This window comes from Grammomys surdaster, unplaced genomic scaffold, assembly GCF_004785775.1.
Source record: "Grammomys surdaster isolate TR1022 unplaced genomic scaffold, NIH_TR_1.0 125889, whole genome shotgun sequence".
NCBI lineage: Eukaryota > Metazoa > Chordata > Mammalia > Rodentia > Muridae > Grammomys > Grammomys surdaster.
This window is the reverse complement of record NW_021620714.1, coordinates 2,988,523-3,012,991: the sequence shown is the minus strand read 5'-3', so window position 1 is coordinate 3,012,991 and position 24,469 is coordinate 2,988,523. Positions and strand designations below refer to the sequence as shown.

The 24,469-nt window shown below is 48.5% G+C and overlaps 1 protein-coding gene across 1 annotated transcript in view; it reads left to right on the top strand.

Moving 5' to 3' along the window:
• Itgb5 (integrin subunit beta 5) overlaps positions 1-24,469 on the top strand; it is a 113,153-nt gene that overhangs the window by 78,064 nt on the left and 10,620 nt on the right. The window contains exon 10 of the mRNA XM_028752244.1: positions 7,645-8,074. Within this exon, the coding sequence (XP_028608077.1) occupies positions 7,645-8,074 (430 nt within the window). The remainder of the gene's footprint in view (positions 1-7,644; positions 8,075-24,469) is intronic.

Below are 24,469 nucleotides of genomic sequence, written 5' to 3'. Positions count from 1 at the left end.
GCAGTTCCAGTCCAGTCTGGAAGGTAAGACTGTAGGGAGCCCTAGTGACTAAGAAGCCAATGGTTCTCCCAGACAGATTTCCCCAAATACATTTCTTTTTTACCAACTTGAAAAGGTCAGTTTGTCGGGAGAATCATTATAAACAACCGTCTATGCCAGTTAGCTCAGAAGGTGCTCAAAGAACAAAGTGATGCACTTGAAACTAAATTTGTACAAATAGAAGATAGTTTTGGTGCTTAAGTTCCTGTGAACACAATAGAAATGGTGATACTCCCTACCGTCAGCATATTGGTATACAATTGTATCAACTGTTTCTGGAACCATTAAAGTGACTCTTTCAATAAAACTTGAAGTGATTAAAAAAAAAGATTTATTTTATATATGTCAATACATTTTTGCTGTCTTCAGACACACCAGAAGAGGGCATTGGATCCCATTACAGATGATTGTGAGCCACCATATGGTTGGTGGGATTTGAACTCAGGACCTCTGGAAGAGCAGTCAGTGCTCTTAACTGCTGAATCATCTCTCCAGCCCCTATAGTGATTTGATCAAGATGATTTGAGACAGAGATCTTGTTGAATTCGTGGAGTTTAAAGAGATAGTTGTGGCTGGTGAGATGGCTTAGGCTTGCTGCTAAGCCTGACGATGACCCTGATCCCTGGAACCACATAGTAGAAGGAAAGAACTGGCTCCCACGGGCTGTTCTCACACTCCACACATGTGCAGTGCTTTGTGCACCAAAGTAAAGTAAAAAACAAATAAATGTAAGGACAAATTGGAACAGGAAGTCCTGGAAGTGGCAGGAGGTAGGCAGCCATAAATAGAAAAAGAACATGTGAGCAGATTCTATAGATCTTATCTGCGTGGGATGTGTGCTGTGGTAACACTGGGCATCAGTGGTCAGGCAGATTTGTGAACATGCTTCCTATAATGGATGGTTTGACAGAAGATTGGACATATATTGTCTGCCTATGTTTATATCCCATTGGCAGGCCTGTTTATCAAATATGGGAAGGTCACAGAGCTGGAGCAAACAGCCTATCTTATAAAACAGAAAAGCTAAGATTTAAAAATAGTTTTTTAAACTAAGTTATGATTAATTAGTTAATTATAATTAGTATCTTATTTAGTTTAGAGTATTAATAGGACAAAGGAAATGTGCTCTGATAGTATTTTTGGTTGTTTTTTTACCATAGAATCTCATGTGGACAGTGATTTTTTTTTTTGAGCTAACCTGAGCTACAGAGTGAGACTAAAAAGAAAAAACCAAATGGCATGCTAAGGGTGGGTGAGATGGCTCAGAGAGTCAAAGCACTCGTTGGCATGCCTTATGGACCACTCGAGTTCAGTCCCTGGGTCTCACGTTGTGGAAGGAGAGAACCCACTCTGCAAATTGTCTTGTGACCTGAGTGTTGTGCCCTGTCACAGGACCCCTTACTCTACCACAGTAGAGAAATGCAGTATAAAAAGCTTACACATCTTACATGGCGTGTCCACTGGGGCTGTGTTAGTAGAAGATCTTTGGAACCCCAGAGGTAATGGTACCACTCTTCTCAGGTCACACTGCTTGTAGTAGAGTCTTTTTAGACGTGAAAGTGACAAGCAGATGTCACCATGAAAATGTCACCTTGAGGCAGAAGGGATCTGAGGTCTGCTCACACTGCCTCATGTTGCAAGGATCTCATGTTTGGGGTCCTTCATGGAATACAGAGAAGATACATTTCTCCCCATGATGGACCGGAAACAGACTGGACAGTGAACATTTCTCTGTTCTTCTCTTAGTTTCCTGCAAGGAAGACATTGTTGTCCGTGGGACAGATCAGGGAATCTAATACAGAATTAATGAAATGAAAGCGCAGAGCTAAGACTTCCTGTTCTGTAGCACGCAGCCGACACCACCCGACACCCATGACCCCTTCTACCAGCCGCATTTCACAGGACAAGGATCCAGACAGTGTGGTGAGGGGCCGCAGCCTTCACTGGAGAGCAGTGCCTCTGTGTCCTTGTCATTGAGTTCACACAGCCATTAACATTAGTAGGGAAAGAATACTGTACTTCTGATGACAGCCGGGGACTGTAGAAATGGAGTGGCCTCCCCAAGCTCACCCAGATTAGTCCTGTTAATCACAGCCTCCGTGCCACAGGGAGCCTTGTTCGCCACCTACATATAGGGACTTACAGTATGCTTCCCTTCCTTCCTTCCTTCCTTCCTTCCTTCCTTCCTTCCTTCCTTCCTTCCTTCCTTCCTTCCTTTCTTTAAACTTTTACTTAATTTATGTGTGTTGAGTGTGGGGGTCATATGACAACTTGCAAGAATGGGTTCTGGTCCATTATATGGGTCCCAAAAATTGAACTCAGGTCCTCAGGCTGAACAGCAATCACCCTTACCCATTGAGCCATCTAGCCAGCCCCTGGTTTCTGTCCCTTCCAGCAGCTCTGCAGTTAACTATATTTCTCCATGTTAATGCATGGCCTCAAAACCTGGGGCTCAAAGAGGAGCCTGAGAAACTGGCCACAGGTCCCGCTGCCGGTGAGCAACCGACAGCAGGACCCAAATCACTAACAGTGCCACAGCCCAGGCATTCTCTGTAGGCCTCAGGCACAGTGTAGTAAAAACTTCAGAGGCTTGGGGTAGAATCATTAACATTTATGCTCCAACTCAGTTGTGTACAGCTCTTATTTGTTTGGCTGGGAGAGCTTAGGAAATGTGATATCTGGAAATCAGGGGAAAAAAAAAAAAGATCCTAAATGGAAACTTTCCTCAGCATTGAGAAGTCTCTGTTGTATCGGGATGATTTTTAGCGCATTTGAAACCGTAACAAAGACTGTTTTCACCACTGAAGTTGTATTTGGCTATCTTTGGGATCCAGTGGCTATAGCCCTTTGGAAATCACAGCAGATCCTCAGGCAAGCTTCTCCGCTGGCCGTTTGTCTTCTCTGTCCCAGTACTGTCCCAATGTCCACGGGCCACAGTCACATGGCCTCTCTGGCTAGAGCTGTGTGGGTTTTGTTGTCTGGATATGGATATCTGTACAGAGCCACTCTTTCTGGGTTGGGTGTGTTGCTGTCCACCAGGGATGTGCAGATCATGAGAGTAGGTCTTTCTGGACTGTCTGATTCCAGTTCAATGACATGGGAGGTCTAAAGATTAAGAATCTTAAGGGACTAACATATGGGCTAAGGTTAAAGGTGTATACTGCTCTTGTAGAGGACCCAAGTTCCATCCCTATCACCTATGTTGGGTGGCTTCCAACTGCCCATAACTCCTGCTCCTGCGGATCCAGTACCATCTTCTGGACTCTGAGAGAACCTACCTCACATATGCACACATCCACACACAGATGCACACACATATATACACATAACTCAATTAATTAATTACTTTAGTGTTTTTCAGGGCAGGGTTTCTCTGTGTAGCCTTGGATGTCTTGGAGCTTGCTTTTTAGACCAGGCTGGCCTCAAACTCAAGAGATTCACCTGCTTCTGCCTCCTGAGTGCTGAACTAAAGGTGTGAGCCCCATGCCTGACTTACACATAACTTTTAAAAATAAATTTTAAATAATGTTAAGAGTTTAAGACAGCAATAATGAGTGTAAAACTAAGCTCAGAGTCTTCTGAATAGAAATCTAGGAAAACTGAGTGTGAGAGAGAGACAGAGAGTAACAGACAGTGACAGCCCTGTCCTGGCTAGTGGCCTCAATTCTTTTATACTGTGTATATGTTTGATGTGTATATGTTTGAGAGGTTCCTGCACTTCCTCCTGTTTGTAGGACAGAGGGGCGTACTTTCAAACAACCGCTTCAGGCCGCTGAAGGCTTGTACTCTCTCAAGAGTCTGAGTTTTGGTAGCCAGGTGTGCTATTCCATGCTGTGCTGAGATCTACTTTTTGGTAAATGTTCATGTGCTGGTGTTCTGCTCACCAGGCTGCAAAGATAAGGAAACAGAGTCACAGTAGATAGAGTGTTTATACAAGTGGATCGTCCCTGTAACCAAGGAAGAAGGGTCTGGCAAAGAAGAGGACCAGGCTATTAGAGCTGAGACACAGGGTCAGTGGAGTTTCCTTGGTGGGAACCCTGGAGAAAAAGAGGGTGGTTGAGAATTTGCTAGGGAATGAAGAGCACCCTAGAACACTTCTTGTGGCTGGGGAGGGAGGGGTCAGAGAGCTGCCGAGACTGATGGTTGTGGCATTGAGAGGAATAGGTTGGGGACTGAGGAATAATGGCTGGCCTACACTAATAGAACTCATGTACGTGTGTCAAACTTAAGGGCCTGGCCACTCCTTAGCAGTAGGTACTTTTCTGGGTGTCACAAGTTAGGATAAGGAACATGTTAGGGGATGGTGACCAAAGGCTCTGGGACTCTAGGGGTTAGGAAAACAGTTAGGCTGTCAGTGGGTACTTCAGGGGACAACAGTGGATCCTGTTGAGACCAAGACAGTATTGGAAGAGATGGATTAAGTAGATCTCATTTCTTGTAATAGCAGCTTCCTGTGTAGGTGAGAAAGAGAGGCAGGCAGTGCCTTGTGATCCTTTCCAAACAGGTGGTTTTGTGACTAGAAGCAGGAGACTTGGCAGTAGGTGAAACAAGGATGTCCTGAAAGAGAAACCATCCTTAAATTAAAGCCTGAAGCCTTGAATCTGGCTAGATTCCCTTCTCTAAGTTCTTAGGTGGTCCTCTAACGACCCTCACCCCATCCATTCACCAGCAAGTCCGGCAGAGTTGACCTACACCCCAGGAGCTCCCGTTCTAAAGAACTAACTTTGACTAATCAGTATGCAAGTGGCTGGCTGTCCAGTTAGCATTAGCACCCCGCACAAAGGGCCCAGTGAGCCACTGTTAGAGCCTTCTCACGGCATACACACCACCACCCCACCCCCACTCTTGTCCACTCCTCTGAGCCCTGGACTTTGTTTTATTAAGAGCTGAGTAGACTTGGCATCTGCAGAACCCCAGGGTTGGGTAGTTTGGGGTCTGGGCAACTCCCCCTTTGAAAGGGTGGGCTTCCATTGGAGAACCAGAATCATCCCAGTGAAGTTGAATCACTTAGTCTGGCCAGGATGGCTGCAGCATCTTCCTCTAGACCGAGTCTTGGAATGGGAACCTGGAAAGTCTCCAAGACCCAGGCAGCCCTCAGTATCAGTGCTTAAACTAAGACCTTAGCCACCAAGGGAGGGAAGCCAAGGAATTTCCTGTGCCTTCTAGCCTCTCTGGGTTTTTTGCTAATCCAGTAGGAAAACAGGATTGTAATGGGGGATGAGGTGGTGAGCAAAACAGACCTACTTGCTGTCCCCAATGGACAGAATTCCTGTGTCCAGCAGGAGCCAAGAGTCAGTGGCTGAAACAGACAGTGCCTCTCTCTGGTTAGCAGACTGCAGGCCAGGTAGATAGCACCTCCACTGGACAGAAGCCCTGGGAACCCACTGGGAAGCCAAGCTCTCTCGACTTCTCATCCAGGCAGACAGACAGTTTCTATGTGCCAGTTCCAACTCACAGCCTCCTAATACCTCCTCATATCCTGGCACATGTGGGCAGGGCTTTGTTTCTCTGTGTCTCCCCCTCTTCCTTCCCTTCCCCCTTTCCTTAATTCCTTGCGTTTTGACAAAGGGGATCCTGCATGGGAAGACTGCTCACTGGAGTCTCAGCGGAGTGCCTTTGGCTCTTGCGCCAGGCCATTTCTTTGCAGTTTATTACTTTTCTGATCTCCAGCTCTTCGTGGAAAGAGGCAGAAAGTAGCAAAGAGGCAGAAAGTAGCAGCTTCCTGCGGGTCACAGGGAAGGGATGGCATCGGACACTCAAACCCTGCCTGTGTACAAGCTCAGCACATTCCCAGTCCAAGGCAGAGAATTTGGAGAAGCCTACAACCATCACTTTGGGGGTCACCACCATGCTGTCTCTGGATTGAGCCAGGCTGCCAGTTGTGTGTGGTGGGGTTTTTTTTTTGTTTGTTTGTTTGTTTGCTTTGGGTTTTTTTGGTCTATTGAGAATGGGTTTTCTCTATGTAGCCTTGGCTGTGCTGGAACTTGCTATATAAATCAGGCTAGCCTCAAACTCACAGAGATCCACCTGCCTCTGATCCACTGAGGAGTGCTGAGATTAAAGGTGTACACACCACCCACCAAGCTTTCTACCCAGGTCTTTACATGAACATCTGCTCTGTTCCCCTTTCTAGGAGGTGTTATACCAGGAGGATGCAGGTCTGTTCTAAGTGAGCACAACCCCCACTTACTACATAAAAGACAAATTCACAGCCCCTCTGACACCATTGACTCCCTTGAAGTGAGGACAGCTGTTAAAAGCTGTTAAAGGTTGGCTTACAGGCCTGCCCAGTCCATTCTGAACCCCAGAATGATCTAAGGAGTCTTGAGAAATAAAGACATCACCAAGATATAAGACGGCACTTGGAGGAGTAGCCAGGCCTGCCGGCTAGAGGAAGGGATCCCGACTTCCAGAGGGGTGCATCTCCGTGAGGTTCTGTCACCATTCACTTGCTTGTCTGCATTTCTGTGGCTTGTTCTGCTAATCCCATTCCCCACACAGCTCCTTCCTCTGAGGGGAGAGGCAGAGTAGGTATGGCGTAATATTCTGACTCCTGGAAGAATCAAAACGAGCTTCCCTTCCCCTCCAGACTTGTAAGCAGCTGACAGACAAGGTAGTGTCACCTGCCACCCTGTTAGGTCTACTTGCTGTCCAGTTCCATGGCAGCCTGTAAGAAACTCTAAAGTTAGAAACTCTTCCCTAAATCAATCAATCTTCCTTCCCTCCCTCCCTCCCTCCCTTTTTTCTCCCTCCCCCCCCCCTTCCTCCCTTCCTTCTTTCCTCCCTCCCTTCCTCCCTCCCTTCGTTCCTTCCAAGTGCCCCTGTATGTGACAGTTATTCAGGCATTTAGTGTTCTTTACAGCTTCAGAACTGTGAGCTGATTGGGCAAGATGCAGCTGTATGAACCATCCTTGCATGACACTGGGGCTGGAGCATGAGGGAGGACATTCAGGCGTCACCCTTCCCTTCTCCTACAGAGAAGGAGACCTCTTGACTGCACCTCAGGTGGTGGCACCATACCTCAGCATCATGCCTGGCACAGACAGTAAATGCTGGTTGAGTGAATGGCTTCTGAGATAGGAGGAGAGCTGTGCCCAGCAGTGGGGGTGGACAAGGATGGGATAGAAGCAGAGATAAAGAGGAGAGCAGGAGCCGTGTGCAGCTCACTCGTCGTGCATTTCTTCAGAGTCCCTCCCCTCAGGCTCTCAAAAATGATGAGAAAGGACAGTAAAGGCCTGGGGCCTGGAGGGACGGCTCAGCAGTTAAGATCACTGGCTGCTCTTCCAGAGGACCCAGGTTCAATTTCCAGCGAGCATATGGCAGCTCACAACCATTTGTAATGGGATCCGATGCCGCCTTCTGGTGTGTCTGAAGACAACAACAGTGTTCTCACATAATGACTAATTCCAATTGAATATTACCATAACCAACTGCTCTTCTCCATAGAGTACCTGGAATTGTTGGCTGTCTGTTCCTACTGGGGTTCCACCTGTATGCTGGACTACATAGTATTCCTAAGGGTATATCTAGCCATCCCCCCCAGCCCCCGTGGATAGGATCCCTGGCTTGTTATGGCTATGACACCTCTTCTTCTTCTACCCCTAGGCATCCTTTGAAGTGTCTGTGGAGGCTCGGAGCTGCCCTGACCGACATACCACACAGTCTTTCACCTTGAGGCCTGTGGGCTTCCGGGACAGTCTGCAGGTGGAAGTCGCCTACAACTGCACATGTGGCTGTAGCACCGGGCTGGAGCCCAACAGTGCCAGGTGCAGTGGGAATGGAACATACATCTGTGGTCTGTGCGAGTGTGACCCCAGTTACCTGGGCACTAGGTGTGAGTGCCAGGAGGGAGAGAACCAAAGTGGGTACCAGAACCTGTGCCGGGAGGCCGAAGGCAAGCCTCTGTGCAGCGGACGTGGGGAATGTAGTTGCAACCAGTGCTCCTGCTTCGAGAGTGAGTTCGGGAGGATCTACGGGCCCTTCTGTGAGTGCGACAGCTTTTCCTGCGCCAGGAACAAGGGTGTCCTATGCTCAGGTAGGCCTCCTGCCACCACTTTGTTCTGAGCCACACCCAGGCCTGGATATTATGTGGACACAGACCCTGCCTTCCTCAGGATGGTGTTGGGCCATGCCTGGGACTGTCCTGGGTGGGTGAAGACCAGGGACAAGACAAGCCCTGCCTGCCTGAGGCACAAGGGTGGGTGCCCTCTTGTGGAATATAAACATCAAGTCTGAGGGAGTCTGCTGTGGGTCCATTCTGGTGGGACTTGCCTGCACAGTGTGCCCGATGGGTGGAAGCTGGCCATGAAGATGAAACATGGGGTGGGGTAGGAAACATATGAAAGGCGTTGAGCTCACATGATGAGGTAGCACCGTGGGAGGTTACCCATGGTTACCAATGGGCAGGTAGTAGGCTTGCATAGGTGGGGAGGAGAGGAGGTTTCCTATACACAGATTTCCTATGAGACAAGTTTGAGCACATAGGCGTGGTGGAATTGAAGTGTTTAAAACTGTTGTGCAAAGTGCAGGACATAGGCGTGTCGTGGATTAAGGTGGGTGGAAAGATCAGAATCCCCTGGGTCCCAACATCAGAGGGATGGTTCACTGGCCTTAGCGAGATGCTTCTGTGTAGGTTCACAGAAATAATGGGATGGGTTGCTTCAGGTGTGGAGTTGTGAGAAATGAGACCGAATGTACCCAGCACACACCTGCCACAAAGGAGAACACTCTAGGTCAGAGCCATGCCCCTGGGAGCTGGCTATGCCCCTGGGAGCTGGCGGTGTCAAGCTGAGCCTGTGGGTCCTGGGGGCAATTCCAGCATGGTGGGATGGAGTTTCTACTCCCCTTAGTCACAACAACGCTCTGGTTGTACTAGTAATATTTTACAGTGTTTTTCTCTTGAAATCAGGAGTCAGATATAACCCTCGGGGATGTTTTTGCTCCAGAAGGCTGCTTAGCCCGTGTTGTTTGGGAGCAGATTTGCCCGTGCAAATCCATCTGCACAGTTTAATAGCCAGACACTTGGCTGCTCTTGGACATTGGTTTTCCCATCTCTAAAACTGGCCAACATTGCTTCTGCATTACTTTGAGAATAGAAAAAGGGCTGGAGAGCTGGCTCAGTGGCTAAGAGCACTGACTGCTCTCCCAGAGGTCCTGAGTTCAATTCCCAGCACCCACATGGTAGCTCACAACCATCTGTAATGGGATCTGATGACCTCTTCTGGTGTGTCTGAAGACAGCAATGCTGTACTCATATACATAAACAAAAAGAGGGAGAGAGTGGAAGGAAACATAAACCAGGAGCTTTAGTGAGCACAGCACCTAACGGGCACAGGGCATCTGGTGCAGGGTGTGCGAGTGAACCTCTGAGGGAAAAACCTAACACGTTGGGGGATTCTGAGGCTGAGTAAACAGGCTTTTTTATTTAAGCACCAGAACCCACAGTTCTGAGTTAGTCTTACATTGCAGAGTTCTGCCAAAGCATGTGTCTGAAAGCCCTCTGGTGGTCTTTCTTTTTCATTTACTCATCTAACCCTGTGGCCTCAAGACTCACATGGGCCATGGATTCAGGGGGGTACCAAGATCTGAAGCTCCCATGTGGACAAACAGTGCGCTAGCTCACTAACTTCCTAAGGTGGGTGTTCCCCCATAATACACTCAAGTTACACATAGCCCTTAAAACTCGGAAAACAGGAAGTTAATGCAAGTGTGGTCAGGCTGTGCTGTCTCTGCCTGTGGCGATCAGGATTGATGGAGACCATCTGGCAAACGAGTCAGGGGCCCCTTTTCTTACTTCCCATGTACCCTCCTCTATCTCTCTCTCCTGTGTTGTCAAGAGAACTGCTTTTCCAGAAACCGGAAGGATTATTCTCAAATCTAGAATGTTCTGAATGGTAGCGAGCGATATTTAAAGTCATCTACGTTTTCCTCACCCTAAGAGGTTAGTTTCTTTCCTTTCCCACTGTTGCCCAGGTTAGCATCGGTGTCTGCATATGACTTTGTGTCCTATAGTTCACCCTCCCTCTCCTCCAGAGCAGAGCTTGAGTTACTTTAGTGAACTGTTGATTAGAACATTTTGACCCTTCGTCGTACATCCCACCAGATCTTCCCTTGAAAAGCCACACTAGCTGAAGCGTGAAAGCACTCCAGGACTTCCTGGAGAAAGGCGTTTCTGCACTTAGGTCATTGTGGAATTGGTTCAATTAAGACGAGCTTAAAGCAAACACAGCTCCAGACGGGGCTTAATGATACACACTCCTGCAGGGAAGGGTACCTCATGCTTCTTGTCTCAGACCACCTGGCTCCTTCTGGATACAGGAGCAGTGGTGAGCCATTCCTCCCTCCAGTTCCAGGGTCCCCGTGAGCAGCCTCAGCTTTACTCTGGAGCTGCACACACTGGTTAAGTTTAGGTAACTGGGAGAGCTGTTCCGTTTGGGGTTTTCATGGGAGAGAAGCCGATTTCCTAACACTCGGCTCCTGAAGGTGCTGACTCAGGCTCTCAAACCATCAACCTCAGCAGTCTCTGACACTTCTCCTTACCCCTGGCCTCTGCAGCCCATCCTGGAAGTGGGTCATGTGGTTGAGGTCTGTCTTGAGGTAGTGGTGGTGGTTGGGGGGTGGGGTAGGCAGTGCACTGGAAGAAGTTGCTGAGACAGACTTAGGGCCAGAACCGGCGGAGACACCAGATAAGCTCTTTACATTATCTGGTGCTTCCTCTGCTGGGCTTGCAGTCCTTGACCCCTGTAGAGAGAGAGACAGGAGTGTGTAGAGAAATTGGGACCAGGAAAGGGTTTCCATCATCAAAATGAGCAGCAAAGCAACTGAGACAGGTCTGGAAGCAATTGGGCAGTTGTTACTGTTCTCGTGACACATCACATGGGACAGCCTCTGTGCCCAGGACTCTCTCTGTGGCTCTCCTCTGGTCTCTAGGAGACATAATTTACAGAATAGTTCTGTCCCCAAACAGTTTCTGTGTGTAACAGGAGCTTTATGAGGCCCTTGGGATTACTTCTATTCTTCTCATTCTTGGAAAGTGTTGACCCTTCAAAGTTTCTTTAAATGTGAGAAAAGGTGGGGTCTCTTCAGTTATTTTTAATGCAGTAAAAGAAACTCGTTCAGATTTTGTGCTGCTTGGTGATCTGTGTCCCTAATATATCCTGGACTCTGGGTCACGCTCTTAGAGGAAGCTGTTGAGATCTTAAATTTAATAATCTCACGACGAGCCTGCCTCTTGGGTCTCTTAGAATGAGAAATTTAAAATCTAATCAACTGTAAAATTTTGAGCAGAACCTTTTTGGTCTTGTAACTGTGAGCCCCCCAACACACACACACTGAGTACATTGTAATAGGGTTTTGTAATACATATCCTACTTTGTTTGTTTGTGATACATATCCTACTTTGTTTGTGATACATATCCTACTTTGTTTGTTTGTGATAGATGCTGAGAGACTCAACTACACCCAGAGTTCCTTCTCAGAAATGAAAAGAGAGTCTGAAACTTGGGGCATCTTTTCCAGCATCCAAGATCAGATCCCAGGGTTGCTGACAGTTCTTGGTAGACTTAAAACAGTTCTGACAGGCCTCTGTAGCTAAAAAGACCCTTGTCAGTAAAGACTCAGTTCTTGGTTTCTTATTTCTTGCCAAATGAAACTCCGTTCACGACAACATTATCCACGTATGTCTAAAAAGTATTTCTTGATTTACAGAGATTAAGTAGGGCTTCCGAAGATTGCCTCTCCGGACAGATAGTCTGTATTCTAAAAAGGTGGGCATGAGTGTGCGTGGGTGGACCATGGGCAAAGGGTCAGTTAGGGGGAACTATTTTTCCTCTGAAAGTAACAGAGTCCAGTTTTGCAGCCTGGCAGGTAAACTCGGGAAACTGGGTGAGAAGTAAGACTCAGAAGTCAGCTGAGCTTTCAATGGCAAGGGCTTTAAAGGGCAAGGAAAGAGATACTGTGTAGTTCAATCGGTAATAGACCTATACCACATAACTGCCACCAACCATATCTCTTCCTCCTGTTCTCATCTCTGACCTCAGGCTAGAGCCCAGGGTTTATCAGGTCCCCCTTTCTCCTCCAAGTTCTTAACCAACGACTACTCAGAAACCAGGTATCAGTCTTAGTCACTCATGGTCATGAGGGTTATGCAGTGGTACTGACCAGAAAGGAGCCTTCTGGGAAGAGCATCCTGAGAGGCTGCCCTGCATCGGTGCCAACCAGTGGTCCCAGTCATTTCTGTAGGACAGTCGGATGCACACAGCTGCATGAGGCCCTCCTGCTGCCTACAAGATGAAGTCACTGTGACTTCAACACCAGCTTCTCATCTGCCATGCATGGAAGGTGGATGGCAGACTGGTTATTGGTCCCAGATAGGAAGTATTCAGTGATTACCCACCCCCCAGCCTACCCAGATGCATGTGGCTCTCCATAACTCCTTTGTTCTTTCTTGCAGTTAGCTACTAACATAGTACTTCCACCAGCTTTACTATGAATTCAAGGAAGGGGGCATTCTCAGCCACCATAAAGGTCCAGAACCTTACTGAGGGTTATATGCAGATTCTGCTGTTAAATATAAGGTTACACATGTACATGCACACAGGCATGTATATGTGTCCTCAGACACACAGAGACACTCGCGCACACATCTTCATGAAAAAGGATCCCTCTTCTAAATAGAAAACATCAAGAACTCTAGACCAGTTTTCCCATCACAAGATCAGATGAGCTGGGGCTCTTGCATCCAGTCAGCTAGCCTCTGGCAGTTTGTGCCTAGAGAAAGCTGTCTGGGAAAGCCAGAGCTGGGGTGGTAATAACCTTGTGCCACCAAGGACACGTCAGGGACGTCTTCCTCATTTTGACTGGGGCATGTTGTTACCTACTGTTCAATACGAATCTGTTACACATTATGCATTTGTTGCCCCCACGGCAAGTGTTATTTTAGATGCGGGACGGGGAGTCGTGAGTGGATTTCTAAGTTTTTGTTGCTTTTGGAATTTTCCACTGGGGTTGGCAAATGGGCATATAAAGTATCACAAGCATCTCCCTGCATGTTCTGGATGTTTCTGCGAACTCGGAAGATGAGAAGCAGTGCAGCAGTCCATGCTGGGGGGCCTGCCTTGCTCCGAGCTCTGAGTTTAGCTCCTAGGAATAAAGTACTCATTGATCTGGTCCTGAAACTTCTGGTTATCAGTGATTCTGAGAATGGAATGATCTAAGCACTGGGTGTCCCCTGACTTTTCTCTTTAGAAAAGGATGAATGCAAATAGAAGAAGACCTCATGCCCAGGCTTCTGCTTTCCAACTTCAGGCCATAAACTGAAGTTTGGCTAAAGAGGAACATAATGGCGTCTAATAAGCAAAAGATGCAAATTTAGGAAGACCGTGAGGATCCCAAAGCTTAGGTCTCTGTCATATGGGCATAGTTGCTATCAGCCTTTAAACATCCTAGGATAATGGTGTTAGAAAAATTTCCACTTTTCAGTTTAGACGTGTGAGAGACCTCTGGTGGTGGAAATAGTTATTCCTGATGCGCTTTCCTTCTCTGCCTTAGGAATTGAGCCAATGTTTTTGTTTTGGTCCTGGTTTTGGGTACTCCAGTACACTCAATTATTGGCAGGGGCAGGGCAGTATGTGAGGGTGCTTTGTGTCCTTGGAGGTGAGCGTCCGTTCCTGGGGACACTGCCCTTGGAGCCCGTTCCTGGGGACACTGCCCTTGGAGCACCACCCAGAGTCAAATATTCCCTAGAGTCTGGAATTGCTCAGGATGTTTTCCTTCCTCTTCCTGGGCACATTCTAGGGTACCATTGACCTCTAAACTCATCCACAACCCCCCAACCCACACAGTCTAAAGGAACTCAACCATGTCCAGTGCTAAGGAAATCCAAGGCAGGAGCTACTTGATTCCACAGAGCTGACCTTAGGCAGAGGCAAGCATAATACTTCAAGGAGACTATTTTAAAGCACTTCCTACAGGGTTGGAGAGATGGCTTGGGGGTGAAGAACACTGGCTGCTCTTGCAGAGGGTCTGGGTTTGGTTCCCAACACCCATCTGGCAGCTAATAATTATAACTCTAATTCTAGAGACGACCCCCCCCCCCATGCCATCTTCTGGCTTCCTTGGTTAACACACCTGTTCAAATACATACATGAACTCATGCACATAAAATAGACAAATAGTTTTTAAAGCTCTTTTATAACTTGGAGATTGTTTCCTTGGAAATAGATGAATGCTAGTGTTTTACATTCATCACAAGTAAGCACTAAGCAGGAGGGAATTTTGTTTGTTTTACATCACATGCCTTTCCTAATAGTACCAGCCACACATAGTAGGTCAATATGTATTATCTACTTTGGGGAAACTTAGACTCAGAAACTAAAGTTCCTTAAACTAGAGGGGGGGAGGGGGAGGGAGGAGGAGAGGGAGAAGGAGAGGGGGGGGGGGGAAGAGGTGTCTTGCTATATGATCCAGGCTGGTCTTAACCTGCTGGGCTTAAGCAGTTCTTCCTGCTTCAACCTCTGGACTAGCTTGCTGGGAGGTGTGCACCACCCTGTCTCACCTGCTCCATGTGGCTCTTGACTGTAGAGTCAAACCAGAAGAGCCTTGTACTGCCGCTTGCACTGTGGTCATTTCTTCCATGGTTGTCTTACTTTAACTAGTTTGATCCTTTGCCCAGACCTCTGGATTCCTGGTTCTAAGTTGTGCCCAGTTAGTCTTTATCTTGGTCAAAATTTTAGGCACTGCTTTGTCTGTTTTTCTAATCAAGTCTCTCTTGAGTTAGATTCCATCAGTCACAGCAGACTCCCCCTGCCTCCCTCCTGGCTGGAATACTATCATCATGGACATAGGGGACTGAGGCCAGGAAGACAATGGTATTCTTTGGGAGGGCTCTGTGACCATCAACAGAAGTGTGGCTTAAAGCAGTGCCATCCTGGTTTTGTCAGAGTGATCATTGTTTGTTCCTCAGAAACTAGCTTGTGGTCCAGACACATGAAAGGCAGAGGGGGTGAGAGCCACTCATGAACACCATCAGTTGGCTGTTTTGTCAACAGTAAGCCAAGGACAGGGGAGTAGCTGTCCCAGAGGCCCAGAATGCATCAGTGTCTGTGACTGCCCGATGGTGTGTATGCTGGGACACTGTATAGGAACAGAGCAGGGTGCAAAGCCTGTGGTTTCTGTTTGACTGTGGCTGTGGTACCCTAAAGCCCCTGCATTTCATGGATGTTCAAAATTTCAACTGTCAAGGATCACATTGAAGCCTAGAGGTCAGTGACACTTGGTGTTTTATAGTGCTCATTGTTGGCTGTCTTCCTCCAGGACTTGGGGTCTGTCCAGCCATCAGCAGCACACCCTGAGTGTCTTCTAAGGGCTGGAAACCATGGTGGCTTGGCACTGGGCACACACAAATGCAAGTTTGATTTTTTTGTATGGGTCGGTAGGCTCATGAGATAAGGCACACAAAGACACGGATACCCATTAAGTATGTCTTCGGTCAGCTGACTGGGTTTTTTGAGACAGTGCTGCACTGCACATCACTTGCTGGCCTGGAATGTTCTATATAGACCAGGCTGGCCTTAAAGCTGTTGATTCTACTGCCTCTCTCAAGTGAGAATATGGGCGTGTGCTTTCACGCCTGGCTGGTCAGCTTTCAAACATGTTCCAGTGTGAAGGGAGGAAGAGAACAAATAGGAAAGTCCAGAAGGAAAATTGAAAGTGTTCCCACTGAGTTCTGTGTTCCTCTGTTCACAGCAGTGTCTCTCAGGACAGCTGTCTGCAGGCACCATCTTCATTGGTTGTCTCCCCTCAGACCTGAACTTAGTTCCATTTCGATTCAACCCACATCTCCTTCACCAGTGTCCTGGCGGTACGCTTGACCTACCTTCTGTCCTAGCCAGCTGCCAGGATGGGTGTTCCTCACCCTGTTCTCTCTGGGATACTCCTTCAACAACCCTAGATCGCTCCACTGCTCACATTCCCTCCTGAGTTCTGGGAGCCTCTTGCAGGCCCTTACTCTAGTATTTCCCCAGCTGAATGAACTCTGTCCTTCCCCTCAGCACGACTCTCCCAGGTCTCTTTGTCTCACCTCAAGGCAGAAGCCTAAAAGCTAGCCTGTATCCTACCTTCTTCCCAACCTCTCCATCCATCTGCCGCTGACTTTTTCTACCCCTCTGAAGTCTTAACATTTCTCCACCTCTGCTTCTACTATCCCAGTCTGTTGTTGTCCATACAGAGTGATGGATCCAGAATGAAACTCTGCTCACATCCAGACTCTTAGAGGCTGACCGGACCCAGAGATGCCTAAAGAAATGGATCAGGGCTGGAGAGTTGGCTCAGTGGTTAAGAGCACTGGCTGCTCTTGCAAAGGACCTAGGTTCAATTCTCAGCACCTACACGACAGCTCACAACTGTCTGTAATTTTAATTCCAGGGGATCTGACCTCTTGTGCACACACACACACACTCATCATTAGAAAAAGAGAAACAAGAGAAGATGAAGGGACTCCAGGAGGAGTGGAGGGGGGAGTCCTGTGGTAGACTTCCTTGCAGGTTGTGCAGGAGGTGGAAATGCAAATGCTATATTCTGAGGGAGAAGGAGAGGAGGAGAAGGAGGAGGAAGAACAGGAAGAAGAGGAGGAGAAGGAGGAGGAGCCACTGAAAGCTCTATAGCAAAAGTGTATGTAGCACTGCCTGGTTCATATTACAGTTGAGAAGCTCACAGAGACGGTGCCTTGGAAGCAGGATGGACCTACCTGGGAGAGGCCATGGTACTCTGGGAAGCTTGGGTCTTATAGGTAATAGGAGCTCATCCTCAGGTACCATGGCCCTGAAGGATCATGTCAAGCTCCTGCCAGGTCCTAAGCACCCACTCCACCCATGCCTATTCCCACCCTCAGCCCCAAGGAGCCCCGGCTTATCTGTTCTCTGTCTTTCATTACATCCTCACCCTTCCCTCTAGACTGCCTGCTGGGTTGGATGCTCTCCCTCATCCACTCTTTCTAAATCAGAGGCTTAATTAACCCGAAGCCTGCCCCAGCCTCCCAGCTTCCCAGCCTCCCAGCCTTCCAGCCTCCCAGCCTCCTGGCCCAGGGCCCCAGTCACACATCAGCAGCAGCTGTGGAGGTGGAGAAGCCAACAAACAGCCTGTTCAACAGAGGGGATAAGGGACTCCAAGCCTGGCTTAGTGCCTCTGGTGGAGTGGACCAGGCTTGTGCATGGGTCTACACTATCTTCATGATATCATACCTTGAATTCCCTTAGGCTAATTATCAGTCGTGATTGCCCTCCCCAGAGTGGAGATACTCCATAATAGTTAGAAATACAGGGCTCTATGCTGGGTGTGGTGGTACACGTTCTTAATCCCAGTGCTTGAGAAGCAGAGACAGGTGGACTTACAGGTCTGTAAGTTCCAGGCCAACCAGGGATACACAATGAAACACCATCTTAAATAATCAAAGAAAAAGTATAGACTCCTGTAGCCAAGGGTTCTACCTCTGAACTATATCCCAGAGCCAGCGTATAAACTCCAGAGTCAAGCAGATATGGTCTGTATCCTGGCCATCTGCTACTGTGTGGCTATGGTGAACTTACTTGGCCCCTCTGCTTTTCACGTCCCACACCCGTTGAAATGAGGGTAGTAACTGTGCTCATCAGAGTTCTCAGGTAAGGTAATGTGTGTACATTGTGTAGAGTAGTATCTAGTTGTGTTAGTTTTCCATCGCTGTGACTGAATGCCTGAGAAAATCAATATAAGAGAAGAAAAGTGGGGTTTTGGCCACAGTTTTGGGAATTTCAGGTTCATCCCTTGTCTCCTGTGTTGAGGTAATATGAAGGGCCTCATACCTCGTCAGGGCTGGGAGCAGAGAGAACGAGCCAAAAGCTCAACATTCCCTTGAAGGGCATACCCCTGGGGACCTAACTGCCTTCCACTAGGCCCCACACTGTCCCTGTTGTGCCAACCTGGAGAACACGAGCCTTGAACACAAGCATCCTTGGGAGGCAGTCCAGGTCCAGGTGTAGCTCGGGCAGATTTTCAGTGTCCTGTCACCCATTCTGAGGAGATTCCCGTGGCCTAATCTAAGTGAGATTAAATGTCAGACCTAACTGTCTATCCTTCTGTTGCATGTGCACAAAGCCTTCCCCTCGCCATGCAAGGTAGACAGGTACTCTCTCTTCTCTCTCTCCCTGTGGAAGGCACTGTTCTGGTCAGAGCCAGGAAGTAGGTACAGATTGTTAAGGATGGGCTGAACACTGCAGTCTAGCCTCTGGGCTTCAGAGGGGGGATTGGAGAGGTTGGTGCTCCGCAAGGCTGTCTCTGTGAGGCTGGCTTAAACCAGCTAGCTGTGCTGTGCTTCCCTGTAGGGGAGGCTGCCCTGAGCTCAGGAGTTCCTGGTAAGGAAACAATGTTGCCAGCAGTTTATCTAGTTGCAGCTGAGAGCCCTGTGAGGGAGCTGGGAACATCCGGAATATCTCAGAAGTCCTCTGTCTTGGCTCTTTCTGTAACTGACGTCTATGCACAGAGGGGAAGTGTCAAACAGTTGAGTAAGTCAGAGTAGAAGGACATCGAGGGTCAATTACATAACTCTAGCCTGTTTGTCAACAGAAAACCAGGAGGAATAGTGTGTCTCCGGAGAGATTTCCCCTTCCTGTTCAAAGTCCCAAATAGTCCTGGGTGTGTGTCTGGGCACAGAGTCAGTTCACCTGAGAAGACTGCACAGCCTGGCATCAGAGTGTCCAGGATGCCTGAGTACAGAGGCTTCTCAAGTCTCCCTTTCCCCAGCCCCAGAGGGAGAGACTATGGGCTCTGTCTCAGGGCATTGGAGGATACAGAGAGACACACTACACTATACAAAGCTGCCACCTTGGTACCCTGTTCTCATGACAGTTGCTGGAGAGTTCTACCTCTGCCCAAAGTTTCACTCAGATGTCTGGAACAGAAGTGAGGTGGACTTGAGGTACCAGGGAAGTTACTCAGGATAGACCAAGTCCCCCAGGTCTGTTACTCCCTGTTTCCTTAACCACTTCCTGTTTATGTGGCCTGATCTGAGGTTAAGGGGGACTGTGGGGCATTGAAAGCTGAGGTACAGCTGTGGCAGAGAGGGCATCTGAATGGGAAGGTGACCCCAACCTCGGGGCTATGAGGAGAGAGGAGGTGCAGCTATGGGAGGAGGAGGTGGTGTGTATACACATGAGGGGGAGATGCTTGAGTGGAGGGACGTAGGGGAGACCTTGAAGAGAAAGGAAGCAAGCACCCTTCCAGGATGAAGGTCATCTTCCTTTCAGCCTTCCCTCTGACAGAATAGCCTCCCTCTGAGAGGGAGCCAGTGGATTCTAGAACTAAAGAGGTGATTTGTACTCCCTAAGTTGTTACTTCTGCCTGCTTGAGACTCTTCCGCAGTTGAGCCCAGGAGGAAGAAAAGCATTCTCAGTTCTCCATCAAGATGGTCTTTTCTTCCTCTAAGCCCAATGTCTTCCAGACTCAGGAGAACCCAGTCTGTGGTGAAGTAGAGTGGGAGCCTCCTTTCTGGGCCTGGAACTGAGGACTGGGGCTGACAGCCAGTCTTGCCTCCCTTCTTTGCTGATTCAAAATGTATGTGCATATTCAAGTTTGAATATGCCGGTGTTGAGGACACCAGGGAACTCCTCAGGCAGGGCTCAATGGGCTTTTGTGTTGTCAGCCGCTCCACCTAGACTCCTGGCTGTGGTTCAGCAGCTCCACCAGGCCCTGGTGCTCGAAGGCAGTGTGGGTACTCTGCACCCCAGCTTGGGCGTGGATCAGGTAATCCGTGGGAACTTACAGCCTTGGAGGCCTTCGATCAAGTTAGCACGAAGCCTCCCTCCAGCGTGACAGCAACAATAGGGGCAGGAAGGTGGTGCTTACTGAACAAATGCCAAGCATGTTGAAGCCTACAGGTAGGCTTACCTTACAGGACTACCTAGTAAGGAGCCGTTTCTACTAGCCTCACTTAGAAATAAAGAGTCAAGACATAAGGTTTCAGTGCTAGCAGACCAGGGTTTCACTCAGATGTCTGGTTTCACTCAGTGTCCTACTGACCACTGCCTCAAGATCTAGATGTTTCAGTGTTGCAGGCCTGGTGGGTCCCACTTCTCTTCATGGCCAACACCACCCTTGCTTGTCCTGAGAGTGATGTCTCTGTGAGCGTGGAGTGGGGCCAGGGAGACTGGACAGCGCCTCCTCTCTGCTGGGGGACACCTGCGGTCCACAGCTCTCCTCTCTTTATTCCTTCCCTCCTTCAAGGTGGTGCTGCCCGGCTGTCAGATCCTCCACTGTTCTTGTCACTGACACAGTCACCCTGTTTCTTGAAATCTTCTATCCAAGCCCCACTGTCCGGGGCAGGCAGTTCTGTAGGGCATGCCATGGGCCATAGAGCATGTCATAGGCTTTCCTTACATAAGGGCAAGTATTTTTTAGGGCACTGTCACACTGTTATTCTTACCAACAGGAAAGCAAACATGTTCCAGGAGTTTAGAAGCTTCTTAAGGTCACAGTACACACGGAGGATTTGCACTTGGTCCAGCCCATGCTCCTTTTGCTTTCTCAGTATCTTCAGCTCCGCCCTGCAGGGCATCTCACAGAGGCACAGCCTTGGCCTCAGTCATCTTCTCTCCTGCCAGGCTGCCTGAGAGTCCTTTAGGGTTCCACACCTCTGTTGCTCCCCAGAATGGTTTCCGGAACCTTCTTCTTTCAGGAGAAAGCTCTGTGATCCTCATGCTTCCTTCCTGTCCTGTCTTGTCCAGCTTGATGTCTGTGCGACATGTCTATGGGAGATGTCCGTGCTCACAGTCCCACAGGCTTGCCTGCCCGATGGACCTCATCCTGGGACCCCATTAGCACCCTCCTCCTTGATCTTCTTCACCTTCATGAAGCATCAGTGGTGAGCTTCCTCTCACTGCCCCCATTGCCTGCCAGGCCACTGGCTCCCCAGGCCTCTAAATAGCCAATATTCTGCTTGGTAGAGAGAGGCATGGAGACTTGGCTGCCAGCCCACATAAGCTCTGTTTTCTTCCTTTCTTTTTTTTTTTTTTAAAATTCTGTAGCGCTGAATTTCTGTATAAACAAGCACATTTACAACTTCCTGTTCATTTAGCTGCCAATCATTCTGACAAAGGAGGTGCTGATTGTAAGTTATATGTGTAGCCATTCCTGGCACTGTGCCACAGTCCTTAATAGCCCCTGTCCGTGTGATGAAATGTATTTATGTCTGCATGATATTAAACAGGCAGCGTTGAATTCAATGCCCTCTGTCTTGATAGCATTATCATTTGGCTTGACTCTTTTTATGATTCGTTTATTTCATTTATATGAACACACTATCGCGGTCTTCAGATGCACTGGAAGAAGGCATCTGATGGTTGTGAGCCACCATGTGGTTGCTGGGAATTGAACTCAGGACCTCTGGAAGAACAGTCAGTTTTCTTAACCGCTGAGCCATCTCTCCAGCCCATTGGCTTGGCTTTTTGATGAAGAGGCTTCACTTTAAGTCCTCTGGGCCTTAAACTGGCGATTAGCGGTTATTGATCCTGGGAACAGGAGCCAAATGTTCCTTGTCCTTTTAATGCATGTGTTCCTATGGCTAGGAGAGGGCCTGGCTGCACAGATACTAAGATGTCTAAGGGCAGACGTTCCAATACGGATACAATGTATCAGATCTGTAAGATTCTGGTGCTCTGCGGACTTTCTAAAGGACACTGGGAGACTTTGAGTCAAGATGATAAGCAGTAAGTAGCCTTTTTTTTTTTCCTTTTTTTCCCACGGGAAGAGGTTTATTTGGGGAGGGGGGTGGGAGAGAGGAGCGGGAGAAGTGGCCCAAGCAGTAGTCTCATATGCCTGCTGCCACCAGTTATCTGGTAACCTACTTTGTGGTACTATGTTGCAGATGCTGGGGCTCAGCCCACCTCCCTGGGGAAGATCCCTATCATTAGTTAGGAACAGCATCCAGTGTGAAGGACACCCTGGTGGATGCCGCATCTTCACCTAATTACATTTAGCTTTGTGTGCGCTGTGTGGTGCTGAGGGTGGAAGCAAGGCCCTGCGTACATTAGGCTAAGGCTGTACCACTAAATCACCTTCCTCACTCTTTTGCTGTCTTTAAAAGGCAGTGAGCAGTCAGATGGTCACCAAACGATAGGTACTAGAGTCTTCACTGGGGACAAGGATCCCTTAAGGACATGCATGTTCGTGGCCTCTACAATGTCATCAAGTACAGGCCTTGGCAGTCCTTCCTCAGTTGGTTTTCTTTGCGTTTGCTTTGGAATATTCAAATACGGAAGCCAGAAGGCCACATGTAGGGGTTTTCTCTGTTCCACAGCCCCTCGCCTGCTCCCAGCCTTTTCTCAGGTAGACTGGGCACTTCACACTCTCCTCTACAGCTGCTTTATTTGCCTGTCATGTCTGCACTGCATTGGGGGTGGGGGATGCTTTCTGGACACATTGTGACTCTGGTAGATCTTGTTCCCTCCAAGAACCCGGGGTGGCCTCTCACGTGCCACCTTTCACTGACTCTTGCCCTAGGCTCTCTTGCTCTCTGGATCTGAGCCCACTCAGCTACAATGGCCTTGGGCTGGGTGTTTGGAGCTCTGGGGCCCACAAAGTATCAGATGTGCTCACAAGCAAATGGGGCTTCCTTGCTGCTCAGGGCTCCAGGCACCGCTGCTGAGCATGCCCAGTCTACAGCAAGAAGATCTTTGCATGTAGACCTTTGCACACTGCACACCAAACCCACCCATGGAGTAATACACACCTCCAAAATGTTGATGCTTTGGGATACTGTTGGAAATTACATGTGGATCATTTTACAGTGCTGCCAAAAACCAGAGGCAGAAAGGAAGTTAGATCTTAGCTTACAGTTCCTCAAGCTGGGAAATACAGTACCAGCCATGCCTTCTGTGGCTCTTACGCCCTTGGCTTTCTGGAGGGTTGTGATGCGTGAGCTATTGGAGAGTGTCAGAGCCATCTCATGTATTGTTCTCTGGCTGAACTACTTACATAGGTAACAGGATCGGGACTCCAAGGCCTGCCTGGACTATTCTATGAATTCAAAGCAGGTTGGGCAACTTAGTAAATGCGTTTCTGTAAACAGAAAATGAAAACAGAAACTTGCCCCCTAAAATAGATTCATTTTAAGAAATATGCATGATGAATGGATAGATATGATAAAGTCACAGGTACTTCCCACTGTCGGAGTAGGGGAGTGTCTGTATACTCACAGTCTTTACCTTTTCTGCAAATTCCCCATAAAGAAATGTTGGGTGAAGGTTGCCTCTAGCCATGAACTACTTCAATTTAAGCTAGGCTTTTGACCGACACAGTCCCTGGGCAAAAGTGAGGGGGTTTGTGTATTCAAAGATCCATTTCACCTTTGAAGACTCCTGTGGGAGGTTGCCATTGCTCAGGTCCTAAAGTAGTGCTGGTCACATGCTGGTGGGGAGACAGTTGTCATCCTGAATCCCATGTGACTGTGACCTTGTATGGGAGTGTTCCTGTGGCAGCCACATCACATGCCAGCTACTGTGTGGTGTGGGCCGCATTCCTTCGCCTCCTCTCGGCCTGCCTGGCATTCTTTCCTTCCCAGAGGCCTGGCCATATGCCTCAGCACAGCCTGTGAAATGGCCTGTGGCTTGTAGCCCCAGAGTGAGTGGAGACACTATCCTATGAAGGAGGATCGGGACACAGGGACACTCCAGATGGTCCCCCTTCCTGTTTCTTACAGGTTGTGGGTACTGCAGAGCAGATAAGCCAGAAGAAGAGGGCCAGGAAGTTGAGTGGCTATGGCTTCTCTAGTTAGGTCCTAACCTATATTGTAGAGCAGATTCGTCAGTGGTGAGGAGCATGCTGGAATCCAGTGTCAGAATAGCTGACTCCAAAGTAGAGGTGAATTCACTGCTGAGCCCCACTGTGATGACACCAAAAGTTCTGTTCTCCAGTCTCGAACTCACCTGTGCGTGGCCACTTAATACATTCCTTCTCCTGGTTTTCTTGATGGTCAGCCTTGGCAGCAGGCATCAAGGAGGGAGATATGCTGCTAACACAGTCAGCCTTTAAAAGAAGCCACTTAGTGAGTGAGAGAGAGAGAGAGAGAGAGAGAGAGAGAGAGAGAGAGAGAGAGAACTCAGTGGTTTTAAGAACACTTCTTGCAGAAGAAAAAACTTCATTTCCCAGAATGCATGTCAGGAGGCTTACAACAGCCTGCCAAGTCTATCTCCAAGGGCTGTGAAACCCTCTTCTGGACCAGTGGGCTCACATCCACATGTGCATATAACTACCCAGAGAGACACACAAATGAAAATGAATCTTCAGAAGAGTGAGCCATTTATAACACTGGAAATTTGAGATCCCCAGAGGACCCAGTATCTGTGCTTTTCAGGACACCCACATTATACTGGGCGGGTAGTAACACTCAGCTCCAGGCAGTGATGAT